The sequence below is a fragment of the Agelaius phoeniceus genome, chromosome 25 (genome assembly GCF_051311805.1).
Source record: "Agelaius phoeniceus isolate bAgePho1 chromosome 25, bAgePho1.hap1, whole genome shotgun sequence".
NCBI lineage: Eukaryota > Metazoa > Chordata > Aves > Passeriformes > Icteridae > Agelaius > Agelaius phoeniceus.
Genome location: NC_135289.1, coordinates 3,897,738 through 3,916,935, shown reverse-complemented (window position 1 = coordinate 3,916,935; position 19,198 = coordinate 3,897,738). Strand labels below are relative to the sequence as shown.

General features: G+C 53.2%; 1 protein-coding gene across 1 annotated transcript in view; it reads right to left on the bottom strand.

The window, feature by feature from the left end:
- RASSF5 (Ras association domain family member 5) overlaps nucleotides 1–17,278 on the bottom strand; it is a 35,725-nt gene extending 18,447 nt beyond the window's left edge. Inside the window, exons 1-2 of the mRNA XM_054648730.2 lie at nucleotides 16,951–17,278; nucleotides 3,998–4,119 (exon numbers count right to left, since the gene is read on the bottom strand). Of these exons, the coding sequence (XP_054504705.2) occupies nucleotides 3,998–4,119; nucleotides 16,951–17,266 (438 nt within the window). The 5' untranslated portion in view covers nucleotides 17,267–17,278. The remainder of the gene's footprint in view (nucleotides 1–3,997; nucleotides 4,120–16,950) is intronic.
- Nucleotides 17,279–19,198: the final 1,920 nt, after the last annotated feature.

Sequence of the window (19,198 nt, the reverse complement as noted above, 5' to 3'; positions counted from 1 at the left end):
TTTCCCTTCTCTTCTGCGCAAAAGGGCTCTAAATTTTATCCTGAAGATTTTGAAAGTGCTAGCAGGGTTACACACATGAACAAATCCATGTTTAAAACTTGGAATTTGTCAAAATGTCCTCTTGATACAGAAAAATATACTGAATCAGAAGTGGGGCTACTCATATACAGTTTAAAGAAAGGAAAATTCTTTGAAGATGCTCAGCTCTACATAGAAAAACAACCAAAAATGAAATTTTTGCAAATTTCTGTCTCCATTTCTGCACGAGCACATCAGGGTCCTCCACAGAGAGGGGCATAAACAGGGGATTGTAATGAGGGAGAGAACACAGAACCATGGAACACCTTCATCAAGAGATGAAGGAGAAGGAGAAGGAGAAGACCTTCATCAAGGCTGGAAAAGCCCTTTGACTGGATCCCACCACAGCCACCAAGCCAGGTCACAAAGAGCCACATCCACTCATGTGCTGAAGCCTTGGAGGCATGGTGACTCCAGCCAGGTCACAAAGAGCCACATCCACTCCTGTTCTGAACCCTTGGAGGCATGGTGACTCCAGCCAGGTCATGAACAGCCACATCCACTCCTGTTTTGAACACCTGGAGGCATGGTGACTCCAGCCAGGTCACGAACAGCCACATCCACTCGTGTTTTGAACACCTGGAGGCATGGTGACTCCAGCCAGGTCACAAAGAGCCACATCCACTCCTGTTCTGAACACCTGGAGGCATGGTGACTCCAGCCAGGTCACAAAGAGCCACATCCACTCCTGTTCTGAACACCTGGAGGCATGGTGACTCCAGCCAGGTCACAAAGAGCCACATCCACTCCTGTTCTGAAGCCTTGGAGGCATGGTGACTCCAGCCAGGTCACAAACAGCCACATCCAAGCTTGTTTTGAACACCTGGAGGCATGGTGACTCCAGCCAGGTCATGAACAGCCACATCCACTCCTGTTTTGAACACCTGGAGGCATGGTGACTCCAGCCAGGTCACAAAGAGCCACATCCACTCCTGTTCTGAAGCCTTGGTGACCCCACCACGTCCCTTCAGAGCTGCTCCAAACACTTCCCAAAGGCACAGAGAGCCTGCAAGGGCTCCATGCCAGCCACATCCACTCCAGGCAGGTCTCCTGAAGCTTCTCCCCTCCCATCCTCCCCGATCATTTTATTCTGAGCAGCAGCTGCCCAGCAAAGGATGGATGAAAACCAATCCCACACTCAAAACAGAAACCCTACATTGCCTTTGGAAAAGTGCAAATTTCCATCTCCATTTCTGCACGAGTGCATCAGGGGGGTCCTCCACAGAAAGGGGCATAAACAGGGGGTTGTAATGAGGGAGAGAACACAGAACCACGGAATCATCAAGGCTGGAAAAGCCCTTTGACTGGATCCCACCACAGCCACCAAGCCAGGTCACAAAGAGCCACATCCACTCCTGTTCTGAACCCTTGGAGGCATGGTGACTCCAGCCAGGTCACAAAGAGCCACATCCAAGCTTGTTTTGAACACCTGGAGGCATGGTGACTCCAGCCAGGTCACAAAGAGCCACATCCACTCCTGTTCTGAACACCTGGAGGCATGGTGACTCCAGCCAGGTCATGAACAGCCACATCCACTCCTGTTCTGAAGCCTTGGTGACCCCACCACGTCCCTTCAGAGCTGCTCCAAACACTTCCCAAAGGCACAGAGAGCCTGCACAGGCTCCATGCCAGCCACATCCACTCCAGGCAGGTCTCCTGAAGCTTCTCCCCTCCCATCCTCCCTGGTGAGAGCCCCCCTGGCCCTGCAGCCTGTGCCACCCACGCAGCAGCCCCAGACACTGCAGGATTAAAGCCAGGCTGAGCCTTCCAGAGTAAGCCTGGGATTAGTGCACGGCCTAACAGGGATTGAAGAGTCTCCATCCCCCAGGACTACTGAAACTCTCAAAACAAGGCTGGCAGCCAGCATCCCTTGGAGATCCACGCTCCTGCCCTGGGAAATGCATTTCTGGTGCTGATGTGTGCACCCTGTGATGGAACAATCCAGCCCCAGCCCAGTATCAATCCTCTCTCACAGGCACTGCTGTCACTGTCATGTTTTCTGGAAAAATCCCTTTGCCCAGGATTCTCCTCCTGGGAAGCTTCAGAGACAAAGGAAAACAATAATTATCTGATTTGCTTCTCCTGTGTTTTGCTCCTTTGGAATGTATTTGGACTTTGTTTACCCACAGGTGATTGTTTCATTGGATTCCTGTGAATTGTTTTGATTTATTGGCCAATTATGGTCAAGCTGTGTTGAGGCTCTGGAAAGAGTCACAAGTTTTCATTATTATCTTTTTAGCATTCTGTAAGTATCCTTTCTGTATTCTTTAGTATAGTTTAGTTTAGTATTCTGGAAAGAGTCACCAGTTTTCATTATTATCTTTCAGCCTTCTGTAAATATCCTTTCTGTATTCTTTAGTATAGTTTAGTATTCTTTAATATCATATAGTTTAGTATAGTTTAGTTTAATAGAATTTAGTATTAAAATTAAAATTTAATAGAATTTAGTTAGCTTAATAGTTAATAGAATTTAGTATTAGAATTTAGTTTAGTATTCTTTAATATTATATTATATTCTTTAATGTAACATAGTATCATAATTATAATCAATATAATAGGTGTATCACTTGGTGAGAAATTGAGGTTTTGGGGTTTTTAGTATGTTGTGGATGGAAGCAAGATGGAGGGCACAGGGTGTCCTCCTGGGTTTCTTCTTCTTCCTCCTTCTCCATGGGTTTGGGTGGCATTTTGTAATTGGGTAGAAAAATCCACATTGTGGGCTCTTTAGGACCAGTTATTGGGTTAAAAGGGAAATAATCCAGGTGTCAGTTCTTAACTGGATTGTTTGGTTTTAAAGACCTTGGATCAAGAGATTGTTGGCCATTTTTGTGGTGCTTTTCCAGCCTGCTGAGCCTGGTGTGGGCAGCGTGCAAAACTCTGGGTAAGACAATAATAAACAAGAACCTGAAGAGCAAAAAAATCCAGTGGCTCTCTCCTTCCTGAGACAAAACTGCTCCAGGAGGGCCTCCCAGCCTGAGTCCCAGAATTCAGGGAATTGGCAACAGGTACCGGGTGACACCTCGGTGACAATGCTGGGCTGCAGGTGGCACCTCAGTGACACTCATGGGCAACAGGTGACACCTCAGTGACACTCCCAGGCTGCAGGTGACACCTCAGTGACACTCCCAGGCTGCAGGTGACACCTCAGTGACACTCATGGGCAACAGGTGACAACCCAGTGACACTCATGGGCAACAGGTGGCACCTCAGTGACACTCATGGGCAACAAGTGGCACCTCAGTGACATTCCTGGGCTGCAGGTGACACCTCAGTGACACTCATGGGCAGCAGGTGACAACACAGTGACACTCATGGGCTGCAGGTGACACCTCGGTGACACTCCTGGGTTGCAGGTGACACCTCGGTGACACTCATGGGCAGCAGGTGACAACACAGTGACACTCATGGGCAACAGGTGGCACCTCAGTGACATTCCTGGGCTGCAGGTGGCACCTTGGTGACACTCATGGGCAACAGGTGACACCTCAGTGACACTCATGGGCAACAGGTGGCACCTCAGTGACATTCCTGGGCTGCAGGTGACACCTTGGTGACACTCATGGGCAGCAGGTGGCACCTCAGTGACACTCATGGGCAGCAGGTGGCACCTCAGTGACATTCCTGGGCTGCAGGTGACAACACAGTGACACTCATGGGCAGCAGGTGGCACCTCAGTGACACTCATGGGCAGCAGGTGGCACCTCAGTGACATTCCTGGGCTGCAGGTGACACATTGGTGACACTCATGGGCAACAGGTGACACCTCAGTGACACTCATGGGCTGCAGGTGACACCTCAGTGACACTCCCAGGCTGCAGGTGACACCTCGGTGACACTCCAGAGCCCTCTGTCCCCTTGTGATCTGCTCTGTGCAGGTCACCCCCAGGCTGTGCCCCCCCAGAGGCCCCTCCCCACGTACCTGGCTGCAGGGTGGCACCCCGAGGGTGCTCTCTGGGGACAGCTGGCTCTGGCACTGGCCTGGCCGGCGACAATCCAGCTGGATGAGGCTGCGGCACTCCTGGTGACACGTGTACCTGCAGTCTGCAGGGACAAAGGGACAGCGTGAGGCACCAGGGCTGCCCCGGGCTGGGGACACTGGGGACAGCACGGAGGGACGGGGCTGCAGCAGAGGGATCAGAGCACGGCCAGAGCTGGGGCACGGGCACAGGTGCCTTCAACACACCTGTCCCTGTGCAGGCACACGTGTCCCCTTCAACACACCTGTCCCTGTGCAGGCACACATGTCCCCTTCAACACACCTGTCCCTTTGCAGGCACACATGTCCCCTTTAACACACCTGTCCCTTTGCAGGCACACATGTGCCCTTCAACACACCTGTCCCTGTGCAGGCACACATGTCCCCTTTAACACACCTGTCCCTGTGCAGGCACACATGTCCCCTTCAACACACCTGTCCCTGTGCAGGCACACATGTGCCCTTTAACACACCTGTCCCTTTTAACACACATGTCCCCTTCAACACACATTTCTCTGTTCAGCCACATGTCCCTATTCAGGCACATATGTCCCTTTTAACGCACATGTTCCTTTGAACACAGGTGTTCCCTTTAACACATGTCCCTGTTCAGGCACACATGTCCCCTTTTAACACACCTATCCCTTTTAACACACATGTCTCTGTTCAGCCACATGTCCCTTTTAACACAGGCCCCTGTTCAGGCACATGTCCCTTTTAACACACATGTTCCTTTTAACACACATGTCCCTGTTCAAGCACACGTTCCTTCTAATACACATGTCCTTTCTAACACACGTGTTCAGGCACATGTTCACCAATCACCCCTGGAGGGTGCAGGGACACAGTGCCACCATCAGCTCCAGAGAGGGCAGGGACACGGTGCCACCATGGCCCCAGAGAGGGCAGGTCCCGGGTGCCACCATGGCCCCAGCTCCCCCCTGGACAGGGCAGGGACACGGTGCCACCATGGCCCCAGAGAGGGCAGGGACACGGTGCCACCAAAGCCCCAGAGAGGGCAGGTCCCAGGTGCCACCAAAGCCCCAGAGAGGGCAGTCCCGGGTGCCACCATGGCCCCAGCTCACCCCTGGACAGAGCAGGGACACGGTGCCACCATGGCCCCAGAGAGGGCAGGTCCCAGGTGCCACCATGGCCCCAGAGAGGGCAGGTCCCGGGTGCCACCATGGCCCCAAATCACTCCTGGACAGGGCAGGTCCCAGGTGCCACCATGGCCCCAGAGAGGGCAGGGACACAGTGCCACCATGGCCCCAGAGAGGGCAGGTCCCGGGTGCCACCATGGCCCCAGCTCCCCCCTGAACAGGGCAGGGACACGGTGCCACCAAAGCCCCAGAGAGGGCAGGTCCCGGGTGCCACCATGGCCCCAAATCACTCCTGGACAGGGCAGGTCCCAGGTGCCACCATGGCCCCAGAGAGGGCAGGTCCCGGGTGCCACCATGGCCCCAGCTCACCCCTGGACAGGTCCCAGCAGGGCCTGAGCTCCTGCCCCAGGTGCAGCAAGGCTTTTCTGTGCCTGTTTTCCTTGGATGCTGCCCCAGTGGCAGACATTAACCCATTCGTGCCCGGGTGATCTGCACAGAGCAGCTTTAACCCCTTCAGGCACAGGGCCCTGCTCAGCCCCAGCTGCAGAGGGGCACGTTTGGCACAGGCAGCTCCATTATCCCAAATTTGTGACCATCACTGCTGCAAGCCCCAGCTCCTCCAAAGCCTCCTGACTGCAGTGACCAACCTGCTGCCACTTTAATGGCCCACCTGAGCCTTTTAATTTTTAACTGCCAGACAAACAGCCTCACATTTACTTTCTACACTGCCCAAAATTCCAGAGCGGTCACCAACCTGGAAAAAAAATAATTCTATCCTAAAAACAAGGCAAGAGATTTGATTCCACAGGGGGATGTGAGTGCCTGTCCCTGCACCAGCCCCAAGGCCTTGCAAAGAACCACTGAACTTTTATTTTAGATATACATCTTCTTTCTTTTTCCTTTTGCTTCCTTTTCCTTTTTTTCTTTTTCCTTTAGCATTTGGGTCATTGGTTTTGAATGTCTGGGGCTTGCAGGAAAGCAAAGTAATATCCCATGTTTGCTCTGGAAACTGATTTCTGCTCAAATTTATTTTAAATATATATATTCTTTATTTTTTGTTTTTCTTACTTTTCCTTTTTCTTTTCTTTTTTTTTTTTTCCCTTTAGCATTTGGGTCATTGGTTTTGAACGTCTGGGGCACGCAGGAAAGCAAAGGAATATCCCATGTTTGCTCTGGAAACTGATTTCTGCTCAGCTCTGGTGAATTCTGTAATGCCTGAGAATGAAAATGAGTGAGAGGAGCTGAAGCAGTGCTGGGAGCTGCTGCCTGAGGGGGGGAACATCAACCTCCAGAGGAAACAGGGAAATCATTTATCATTTATCATTTAACATTCATCTGGCATGAGCTGTCTGTCATTCTCCTATTCCAAGCCAGTTGTCTCAAGTCAGCCTGGGGGAAAAGCAGGGAGATTTGGCTTTTTCTTTTTTTTTTTTTTTTAATTTTAATTAGAGATAAGCTGCAGTTACACAGTGATTTAATGCATGACCTTTGCAGCAACTGGAACAGCTTTTCAATGGGGGACATTGGCCAAGTCTTTGCTGGAGCTGCCAGCTGGAGAATGCTCCAGCTGTGGCTTCACCTGAGCATCTGCCACCACCACAACGTCCCCTCTGTCCCCTGTGCCCGGATTTTCACATTTGGGCAGCCAAAGGTGTCACACAGGAAATCTGCACCACAGAAACGCCAATCGCCAGGCACCTCCTCCCACTGTGGCATTTCTCCGTGGGATTAAAGGGTGACACCTCCTTAGTCACCGTCACCTATTACCAGACCCTAATCACCGCCGATCCGGTGGGGAACGCTAATTTTAGAAACCCTGCACAGCTTTAGGAAGCAGCCACGTGAGCAGTTTGCCGAGAGGAGCAGGATGCCTCCACTTAGGCTTGAAGATAATTTCCATTCCAGTCAAACAATGGAACACTTGGAAATGGAGGGGTTTAAAAAAAAAAAAAGAGAGAGAAAAAGGTCATGATATTGTGAAAAGCTTTGGTGGCTGAAGGGAATTTCCCTTTTTTCACAGGTAAAGTCACTCAGGGGGATGAAATGGGCAATATAAATGCCCATTAAATGCTCCATCACTGCAGTCTCACCTTGGCACTTTTTGGTCTAAACCAGATGGTTTGGACTTCAAAAGAAACTTTCATAATCCTGTTGTTTATTGCTTGCATTTCGTAGATTTAACACACATGTCCCCTTTAACACATGTCCCTTTTAACACACATGTCCCCTTTAACACACATGTCCTTTTTAATACACGTCTCTTTTAACACACATGTCCCCTTTAACACATGTCCCTTTTAACACACATGTCCCTGTTCAGGCACACATGTCCCTTTTAACACATCCCCTTTAACACATGTCCTTTTTAATACATGTCCCTTTAACACAGGTCCCTGTTCAGGCACACATGTCCCATTTAATGCACATGTCCCTGTTCAGGTACACAGGCCAAGAAATGCTAATAGTGTTCTGTAATCAGGGAATAGTTGGTTTCTGATTGTGCTGGTGTGAATTACAACAACTGTTATTGTCTCACCCTTCAAATGAGAAATGGAATAAAAGTTTTTAAAACACCTCTCAGTTGCCTCATCTCTGGTCAGCAAAGGGCATAGTTATATTTCTGATTGTTACTTAAAGCATTTTTTTGCTTGCACTGAGCACTGCTATATTACAACACAGCAATTTAATGCTGTGAAAGCCTAGTTAGTTCAAAGGGCATAAATTGTGTTCAATAATAGTTACAAGTTATTGTTTGAAAAAGTCTTGTTGATTCTAAGGTCTTAATTGAAAACTTTCTTCCATGTCTATACTTGTATCTATTATCTCTGTGAGATTTTGACAACTCTCTGTGAATTTATTTTTTATTTCTCTCTCTTGCATGATAAAAACTTCTTTGATAGTTTTGTTCATCATTTGTTGCACACACTGAAGTATGCAGGGTGTTACTACTGATGTAACTACTAAAACAATACATAGAGACTTATCTTGCAAAGCTTTTTTAGCTAAGGTGCAAAGCTCCATTCTTGGAACAAATCATTTAACTAGGACTCACTATCTTCTTTCATTTGAGCTGTCAAATCTTTTAGCTTTTGTGGATGGACTCAGAATGATCTGACAGGTTCACACAGCACAATCTGTGAGGTCCCTGTGCCACTGCAGCCCCTGGCAGTGACAGAGCTGTCACCCCAGCTGCTGGCACGATTTAACCAAGCCCAAATGCCCCTCTGGGGTGGCAGCTGGGACAGCAGCCATGCCCTGTGCTCCTGCCAGAGGAGCCAGAGGGGCAGGTGAAGCCACCTGGTGCCACAGGTGTGGTGCCAGCCCTGTGCCCACCCAGGCAGGATCCCTGTGTCCGTGCTCACAGGGGTCTCAGGATGAGGGAAGAGACTCCACATTTTAGAAGGCTTGATTTGTTATTTTATGATATATATTATATTAAAACTATACTAAAAGAATAGAAGAAAAAGACCTCATCAGAAGGCTGGCTAAGAATAGAAAGGAATGATAACAAAGGTTTGTGGCTCAGACAGAGAGTCCGAGCCAGCTGGGCTGTGATTGGCCATTAATTAGAAACAACCACATGGGACCAATCCCAGATGCACCTGTTGCATTCCACAGCAGCAGATAATCATTGTTTGCATTTTGTTCCTGAGGCCTCTCAGCTTCTCAGGAGGAAGAATCCCAAGGAAAGGATTTTCCATAAAAGATGCCTGCGACAGATCCCCACGTCCAGGCTGGGCTCAGCAGTGCCAAGGCAAACCCCACACCCCAAAAACCAGCAGCAAACCCATTCAAAACCCCCTAAATCCCATCAGCACCTACCTGGAAGCAGCAGCACCTCCCTGCTGGGCCTCCTGGCTGGGCACAGTCCCCTGGAGCAGGGCTTGCCTCGGGGGAAATGCCTGAAGATTTGACGGATTCTCTTTGTTACAAGCCCAAAACAAGAGGCTGCTCCCTCCTCCCCCTCTGGCATCCTCCAGGAGCTCCTCAGGCACGTCCCAACCCCAAATGCTCTGGGATACAACTTGCTCCAGGGCCTGCTCTGTCTGCTCCCACCAGAGGCCTTTTCCCCCACGGAGATAAAGCCCTGACATTGGCCGTTTACAACCTGCTGCCATCTCAAGGGTTATTTATTTCTTTTTCTGAGCAGCTCAGGGCTCTTGCATCTCCTGTAAGCCATGGAAAACTTTCTATTTCTGGGGCTTTTTGCTTGATAAGATAAAATAACCCAACGGAAGAGATTAGGGAGAGAAAGCACAGGACTGGGCCCTGTGCAGGGAGGTCTCTTCCCCCCATCCTCCCTTCTCTCTTTGCTGCTTTTCAGCACTTTTAAGGACTGCTTTTTCAGTCTTTAAAAGTTTGAGGGATAAAAAAAAGCCCCCAGTGTTTAATCAGAGGTTAAAGGAACACACTGAGATTAATTATGTTTATAATATTGATTTAAACTCTGCACATAGTTAAGAGAGGCTCGTAGAGCCATCCATGAAAATCAGGATCAGGGCTTTAAGTGACTTTTTAGCGATAGGATAAGAAGGGTGGCTTTAAAGAGATTTAGATGAGATATTGGGAATGAATTGTTCCCAGTGAGGGTGGGGAGGCCCTGGCACAGCTGGGGCTGCCCCTGGATCCCTGGAAATGTTCCAGGCCAGGCTGGACAGGGCTGGGAGCACCTGGGGCAGTGGAAGGTGTCCCTGCCATGGCTTTGAGCTCCTTCCCACCCAAACCATCCCACGGTGGATCAGTCACAGCTGTACCAGGTGTCCTGGGATGGGACACAAACACCAGTTCAGCAATGCCCCTGGAATCTGCCACTTTGTACCCAGTCCCCACGCCCTCCCTGCTCAGGACAAACACCCAGCACCACACAGGGCGTGAAAAAGATGGAATTCAACCAGTCCAAACCCCACCCTGAGCAGCAAAAGCACTGAGTCCTCTCAGGGGGCTTTGCAGCCACCTCTCTCCTTCCCAGAGCCACACCAGCAAACTCCACCGAGCTCCAGTGGGATAAAACAGAGAGAGAAACCCCAAAACCAACCTGGAAGGTGAGAGATGGAGACCAGCAAACTCCACTGAGCTCCACTGGGATGGAGCAGAGAGAGAAACCCAGAAACCAACCTGAAAAGTAGGGAGAAGCCCAAAAACCAACCTGCAAGGAGATGGAGACCAGCAAACTCCACCGAGCTCCACTGGGATAAAACAGAGAGAGAAACCCAAAAACCAACCTGAAAAGTAGGGAGAAGCCCAAAAACAAACCTGCAAGGTGAGAGATGGAGACCAGCAAACCCCACTGAGCTCCACTGGGATGGAGAAGAGGGAGAAACCCAGAAACCAACCTGAGAGAGCCGCTCTCAAACCTGAAACCCAAAAACCAACCTGCAAGGTGAGAGATGGAGACCAGCAAACTCCACTGGGATAAAACAGAGAGAGAAACCCCAAAACCAACCTGCAAGGTGAGAGATGGAGACCAGCAAACTCCACTGAGCTCCACTGGGATGGAGCAGAGGGAGAAACCCAAAAACCAACGAGCAAAGCAGGGAAAAGCCCAAAAACTAACCTGCAAGGTGAGAGATGGAGACCAGCAAACTCCACTGAGCTCCAGTGGGATAAAACAGAGAGAGAAACCCAAACACCAACCTGAAAAGTAGGGAGAAGCCCAAAAACCAACCTGCAAAGCAGGAAATAGCCCAAAAACCAACCTGGAAGGTGGGAGCTGGAGACCAGCAAACCCCACTGGGATAAAACACAGAGAGAAACCCAAAAACCAACCTGGAAGGTGGGAGCTGGAGACCAGCAAACTCCACTGGGATAAACAGAGAGAGAAGCCCAAAAACCAATGTGCAAAGTAGGGAGAAGCCCAAAAACCAACCTGCAAGGAGCTGGAGACCAGCAAACCCCACTGAGCTCCACTGGGATAAAACAGAGAGAGAAACCCAAAAACCAACCTGAAAAGTAGGGAGAAGCCCAAAAACCAACCTGCAAGGTGAGAGATGGAGACCAGCAAACCCCACTGAGCTTCACTGGGATAAAACAGAGAGAAACCCAAAAACCAACCTGCAAGGTGGGAGCTGGAGACCAGCAAACCCCACTGAGCTCCACTGGGATGGAGAAGAGGGAGAAACCCAAAAACCAATGAGCAAAGCAGGGAGAAGCCCAAAAACCAACCTGGAAGGTGAGAGATGGAGACCAGCAAACCCCACTGAGCTTCACTGGGATAAAACAGAGGGAGAAGCCCAAAAACCAACGTGCAAGGTGAGAGATGGAGACCAGCAAAGTCCACTGAGCTCCACCAGGATGGAGCAGAGGCAGAAACCCAAAAACCAATGCGCAAGGTGAGAGCTCCACTGGGATAAAACAGAGAGAGAAGCCCAAAAACCAGCCTGGAAGGTGGGAGATGGAGACCAGCAAACCCCACTGAGCTCCACTGGGATAAAACACAGAGAGAAACCCAAACACCAACCTGCAAGGTGGGAGCTGGAGCCTTGGCTGGCGTCTCTCCCCATAAACCCTTCCCAAGGCACCCAGGTGGAATGCAGCAGGAAACATCGCCCTGGAGAGCTGGGGCACCCCGGGCGCCTGTGCCACAGCTCTGGGCAGGTCCCTGTCCCTGTCCCTGTCCCTGCCCACAGCCCCATCCCCGCCCGGGGAGGGGCACACCCTGCCTGCAGTGGGCGGGAGGCACCCCTGGACCCCACCCTGTCCCCACCCATCCCCACCTGGCAGCAGGAAAAGCTGCAGGGATCTGCCCGGATCAGCTGAATGGGACAGAAATGCAAAGTGCTGTGGGTCCTGTCGGCGATCGTTGTTTACAGTGGTGGGGCTGAGTGTGGGAGGAGAGACACAAAAACCACAGCAGCAGCAGCAGCAGAGGGCGAGCAGAGCCTCGTGCGGGTAAAGGACTCGGTAAAGAGCTCGTTATCTTAAACAAACGGCTCCCTGAGAACCAGCAGGGTTAGAACTGAAGTTTGCTCTACAAATCACAAAGAGAAATCGTGTTTTACCAGCTTAAGGAAACAGGGGCTGATTCAGCACAGGGCCCTGAAAACAGCAGGAGCTGCTCAGGGAGATCGGGGCGGCTCCAGGGCAGAGGCACAAACCCCATTTGGGAGCTCAGGGGCTTTGCTGGGCTGAGCACAGGCACAAACCCCATTTGGGTGCTGAGCTGAGCAGAACAGAGGCACAAACCCCATTTGGATCCTGAGCTGAGCACAGCAGAGGCAAAAACCCCATTTGGATGCTGAGCTGAGCAGAGGAACAAACCCCACTTGGATGCTGAGGTCTCAGCTTTGTTGGGCTGAGTAGAGGAACAAACCCCATTTGGATCCTGAGGTCTCAAGCTTTGCTGGGCTGAGCAGAGGCACAAACCCCATTTGGGTGCTCAGGTTTTTGCTGAGCAGAGGCACAAACCCCATTTGGGTGCTGAGCTGAGCAGAACAGAGGCACAAACCCCATTTGGATCCTGAGGTGCTTTGCTGCACAGAGCAGAGGCACAAACCCCATTTGGATCCTGAGGTGCTTTGCTGCACAGAGCAGAGGCACAAACCCCATTTGGGTGCTGAGGTCTCAGCTTTATTGGGCTGAGCACAGGCACAAACCCCATTTGGATGCTCAGGTTTTTGCTGAGCAGAGGCACAAACCCCATTTGGATGCTGAGGTCTCAGCTTTGCTGGGCTGAGCAGAGGCACAAACCCCACTTGGATGCTGAGGTCTCAGCTTTGCTGGGCTGAGCAGAGGCACAAACCCCATTTGGGTGCTCAGGTTTTTGCTGAGCTGGGTCTGTGTGGCAAGAGCTGCAGATCAAAGCTGGCTCCAGCTTTGCAGAGGTGCTGGGCACGCTCTGAGGTTTCCCTGCAGGGCTGCCCCACGCCAGCCCTGCCCACAAGGGAAGCAGCCAGGGCTGGTTTCCTTGCAGAGAAACCACCCTCCAGCCAGCCACGTGCTGTTTTATCAACAGAAATATCAAAATACTTCATTTTCGCTTATCAGAGACACCAAGGGAAGCGCCTGAGCCATTCCCACCCAACCTCTCCCAGTAGGAAGCTGCCCCAACTCCGAGCCCAGCCTGGTTTCTGTGCTGTCCCAAAGGCCAGTGGCACACACAGAGGGCTTTGAAGCTGCCATGAGTCACCAGGACACCCAAGAACTGCACCCAAACACCCCAGAGCACCTCTGCACCCTGCTCCTCCCTGCTGGGAGAAGCTGGCAGGAAAAGCTGTCTGTCCCCCAGCAGCAGGACAGGCATTTACACCCACGCAGAGGTGATTTATTTTACTGCAGACAGCTCTGAGAGCTGACAACACAAAGCCACACACGTTAGACAGGAGCTATTCAAGGCACAGCTACTCCTCCTGCCCAAACCATGCCCTCCAAGGCTGAAAATGAGGATTTTTCAGGGAATTCCTGTAGGATTTGCTCCCACCTCCCCATCCTTTCATGCTGACACCAGTTGGGAGCAGGATGCTGGATGTCTGTCCTGCACAGAGCCTGGAAAATTCCAAATAAAAGCAGGGGGAAAAAAAAGGCTCCCATGCCTCAGGCAACACCTGCACCAGCCTCAGGGGCAGCACCCACAGGCAGGGCTTGGGTTAAAATCAGAGAGGGTCCCCCTGAGACTCCTTTTCTCCAGAATGAACTGTAAATAATCACAATAAATTAGTATATTATAATATATTATTTAATATATCCAATATATAAATATTAAATATTTAATAATAATATTTAATATTAATATATTAAATATTTAACAGTAATATTTAATATTAATATATTAAATACATTAATTTATTTAATTTATTATATATAATGTAATATATATTATATATTAAATTTAAAATAAAATTATTTAAATAAATTATATAATATAATAAATAAAATAAATAAATTTTAAAAAATAAATAAAATAAATAAATGAATGTCGCTTTCCCATTTTACTAAATACAGCCAGATCTGACGTAAATAAAAATAGGCCAGAACTGCACAAACAAAAACCTGAGTATCCTCGGGCTGCAAGTCAAAAGCGAACAAGCAGCAACTCTACATCAGAAAGAAAAAAAAAATAAATGTTCACCAAAGGGGGAGAGCACGCCCTGTCTGCAGCTCTCAGGCATTTTTAATGGGAATCACTATTGGGATGACAGGGAATGCAGATATGAGTGTCCCTGCCCCCCATCCCGGTTGTTTGGGGAGTTTTTGAGGCAGAACTACTCCCACGGTCTGCATAATTCTGCGAAATGAAAAGGGAAATGGACTTATTTAAAATCTGTTTCAATATTAGTATGGAAAACATCCTGCCAGTGAGAAGTCCCTCAAACCAGCTCTTTATGCAGCATTTCGCAACACCACAAAATTCTGTGAGTTTCTACTTCAAGTCAGGATTTCAAAGCACAAAAATCTCACCTCGCACCTCACCCCAGCTTCAAGGGCTGGTGAAAAAGCCTCGACAAAGATTTTCCCCCTTAAATAAACCTCATTTCTGCTAAACTCGACATTCCTTTAAGCACACCCGTTCATGCCGGGAGCTCCCAGCCCCGGGGAATCACCTGGCCCTCGGCAGCTTTTGAGGGAATGAACCAGGAATGCCAGGCAGAAAGCAAAGGTGCACCCTAGAAATCAGATTTACATCAGATTTACATCAGATTTACATCCCCCTCCTCCCACCAGGGTGCCAGCCCCGCCGTGTCCCCGCGTCGCGTTGTGCTGGCGCGGCTGGGTGACATTTAATTAACAGCAGTCATTAGGGCTAAGCCCTAATTCGCTGCAGCAGGGCCAGATGGTGCTGCTGCCTCCCCCGACCGCCCTCCATCCCAAACGGCGCCGGGAGGCACCGGAGAGAGCCCTGCCCGCCCCACAAATCCCCCAAAAAACACTGAATGGGTTTGTGAGCTAAGGAAAGCCAAGCTGGGCACCAGAACTGCCCCGGTGCCCCCTAAACAAGCCCAAAAATGAGCAGCGACCATTCCCCCACCCCCAGTGGGACGGGTCAGACCCAAATTCGCACCGGCACGGCCTCGCTGCCCTCCACACCCGCACCGAGGGCATCCCCACAGGTGCAGGTGATGTGGGCGCAAAGCTGCAGGGAACGGCAATCAGCACTGACACATTCTCAAAAAAATCAAAATCCCCCAAAAATCAACAGGCTCCTGACCCCCACCAGGAAATTTTCAAGTCCCTCAAGGCCCAGAAGCTGCATCCCAAAAGAGTTTCTCCGAGTGAGCGGGGCAGGAGCGGTTTCACAGCCAGCAGGGCTCAAATCCCGAAGTTATCAGTGACAGCTTTGCAAAAACCTCTTCTTGTCCCCTCCCGCCACACCTGACCCGGGTCACTCCTCACCAGGGAGCGGGAGCAGCACCCGGGACAGGGCACAGGGCGGGGGCGTCACCGCACAGCCCCAGCTGGGTCCCCTCTGTGCCCACTCCCAGCCAGGGGAAACGTGAATCAACCTCTCCTGCAGAGCATCCACAGCACCAGCACAGCCCGGATCCACACCAGGGAGCACTGGCACAAATCATCCCTGGCACAATCAATGGCACAAACCATCCCTGGCACAATCACTGGCACAAACCATCATTGGCACAAACAGTGACATAAACCATCCCTGGCACAAACCATCACTGGCACACACCATCAATGGCACAAACCATCCCTGGCACAAACCATCCCTGGCACAAACCATCACTAGCACAAACAATCAATGGCATAAACATCATTGGCACAAACCATCCCTGGCACAATCAATGGCACAAACCATCCCTGGCACAAACCATCCCTGGCACAAACAATCAATGGCACAAACCATCCCTGGCACAAACCATCCCTGGCACAAACCATCACTGGCACAAACCATCCCTGGCACACACCATCCCTGGCACAAACTATCCCTGGCACACACCATCACTGGCACAACTTCCCTCACCCGGGGCTCGGGCAGAGCTTCAGGCACAAATTCTCGAGGACTTTACCCCTCGCTGGGAAGCTTTACATAGGCCAACCCTCCCTGCTCACCGCGAGCTGCCGATGCCAACCCCGCCCAGCAGCGATCATCTCCTCTTTCCTGGAAAAGCTGCATTTTCCAAACCCGCCCGGCGGCACCGCACCCACACGCGGAGACCCCGGCCCGGCCCGGTCCCTCCCGGTGCGCAGCCCCCCGGGGGAGCGGGGGGACCCGGCCCGGTGCCAAACCGGACCCCAGGGGTGCAGAGCTGGGGCAAGGGGAGGGAGAGGGGCCGGGGGGAGAATCCGGGCAGGGTGAGGGATGCGGGGAGGGCAGGGGTGCGGGACAGCGAGGGGCAGGCAGGGGACAGTGAGGGGCAGGCAGGGGACAGTGAGGGGCAGGCAGGGGAAAGCAAGGGGCAGGCAGGGGACAGCGAGGGGCAGGCAGGCGACAGGCAGGATGGGATAAGCAGGGGACAGCGAGGGGACAGTGAGGGGCAGGCAGGGGACAGGCAGGGGCAGGCAGGGGCAGGCAGGGGACAATGAGGGGCAAGCAGGGGACAGCGAGGGGCAGGCAGGGGACAGCGAGGGGCAGGCAGGGGACAGTGAGGGGCGGGCAGGGGACAGGCGGGGGATAGCGAGGGGCGGGCAGGCGACAGGCAGGGGAACGGCAGAGGATAGAGAGGGGCAAGCAGGGGAAAGCGAGGGGCAGGCAGGGGACAGTGAGGGGACAGAGATGGGCAGGCAGGGGACAATGAGGGGCAGGCAGGCGACAGCGAGGGGCAGGCAGGCGACAGGCAGGGGCAGGCAGGGGCAGGCAGGCGGCAGGCAGGGGCAGGCAGGGTGGGATAAGCAGGGGACAGCACTCACAGTCGCAGCGCAGGGCGCGCTCCCGCACCGCCTCCCCGCACAGGTCGCACCATCCCCGGCGCGGCAGGCGCGGGGCGAAGCGGTGCCCGCGGCCGCGCTCGGGGGGCTCTCCGGCCGCCCCGAAGATGCTCCGCACGTCGGGCAGCAGCCGCGGGGCTCCCCCGCGCCGCCGCAGCCGCCGCGCAGCCCTGGCCCCGCCGGGGCTCCCCTCGGGACGGGCGGGGGTCGCGGCGGGGCCCGGCGGGCGGCGGCGCATGGAGCCGGGCACGGGGGGCGGCAGCGGGCGGGGGCACGGCCCCACGGCCGGCGATGCCATGGGCTCGCAGCGGCGGCGGCGGGGCGGGGCGGGCGCTCGGCCCGGCCGGAGGGAGGAGACGCGGCGGGGAGGGCGGGGGTGGCACCGGGAGCGGCCCCGGGGCGCCCCTCCCGTGGGGACACCCTCGGGGTCAGGGTCAGGGTCGGGGTCGGGGCGCTCCGCGCTCGCTGCCCCCGCGGTGCTGGCGCTGCTCGCCCCGCGTTCCCCGGCGCGCACCGGAATGTCCCCGTGCTCTGCCGCCGGGAATCCCCGCTCAGATGGGACTGGGATTCCCCGGGCAAGGGGTCCGTGCATTCCCCGGGGGGCTCTCCCTGCCGGACAATCACCCCCGCGGGGCTGGGGTTCCCCAGGGGGGTCCGTGCATCCCCCGGGGGGCTCTCCCTGCCGGACAGTCACCCCGTGGGGCTGGGGGTCCGTGCATCCCCCGAGGGGCTCTCCCTGCCAAACAGTCACCCCGCGGGGCTGGGGTTCCCCAGGAGGGGTCTGGGTATCCCCCGGGGGGCTTTCCCCGCCGCACAATCACCCTCGTGGGGTTGGGGTTCCCCGGGGGGCTCTCCCCTCCGGACAGTCACCCCGTGGGGCTGGGGTTCCCCGGGGTTCCGTGCATCTCCCGGGGGGCTCTCCCTGCCGGACAGTCACCCCTGTGGGTGGGATTTGTGACCCTGCCCTGCTGCTCCCTGGGATGGGGCTGTGGATGGGGGACAGCCCATAAATCACTCTGGGGACAGCCCATAAATCACTCTGGGGACAGGCGGTGGGGGGGCGGCCGAGGGGCAGCGTGGCTGAGCCTTCTCACAAACATCTCCTGCTCCCACCCCCAGCCCATTCCCCGGGGGGCTCTCCCTGCCCGACAGACACCCCGTGGGGCTGGGGTTCCCCGGCGAGGGGGTCCCTGCATCCCCCGGGGCTCCCACAAAGCACAGCCAGAGGATTTTCCCCAGCGCAGCCGCGTCCCCGGCGCTTTGTCACGGCTCTGTCCCCGTGGGAGCAGCACGGTCACACGTGGGGAGAAGCCCCTGTCCCTCTGTGGGGCTGTGACACGCAGGGATTCCCTCCCCCAGCTGATCTCCCGTGGGAAACCTGAAAGGGAAAATATGGCAGCAGCTCGGGCTGCTCCATGCAGGTATTCTGTACCAGGAGTTTGTCTTGTCTTCTTTTCTTTCGTTCCCTCCCTATCAAATCCTTCCTTCCTTCCTTCCTTCCTTCCTTCCTTCCTTCCTTCCTTCCTTCCTTCCTTCCTTCCTTCCTTCCTTCCTTCCTTCCTTCCTTCCTTCCTTCCTTCCTTCCTTCCTTCCTTCCTTCCTTCCTTCCTTCCTTCCTTCCTTCCTTCCTTCCTTCCTTCCTTCCTTCCTTCCTTCCTTCCTTCCTTCCTTCCTTCCTTCCTTCCTTCCTTCCTTCCTTCCTTCCTTCCTTCCTTCCTTCCTTCCTTCCTTCCTTCCTTCCTTCCTTCCTTCCTTCCTTCCTTCCTTCCTTCCTTCCTTCCTTCCTTCCTTCCTTCCTTCCTTCCTTCCTTCCTTCCTTCCTTCCTTCCTTCCTTCCTTCCTTCCTTCCTTCCTTCCTTCCTTCCTTCCTTCCTTCCTTCCTTCCTTCCTTCCTTCCTTCCTTCCTTCCTTCCTTCCTTCCTTCCTTCCTTCCTTCCTTCCTTCCTTCCTTCCTTCCTTCCTTCCTTCCTTCCTTCCTTCCTTCCTTCCTTCCTTCCTTCCTTCCTTCCTTCCTTCCTTCCTTCCTTCCTTCCTTCCTTCCTTCCTTCCTTCCTTCCTTCCTTCCTTCCTTCCTTCCTTCCTTCCTTCCTTCCTTCCTTCCTTCCTTCCTTCCTTCCTTCCTTCCTTCCTTCCTTCCTTCCTTCCTTCCTTCCTTCCTTCCTTCCTTCCTTCCTTCCTTCCTTCCTTCCTTCCTTCCTTCCTCTCCCACAGCTGTACAGACCAGAGAGTT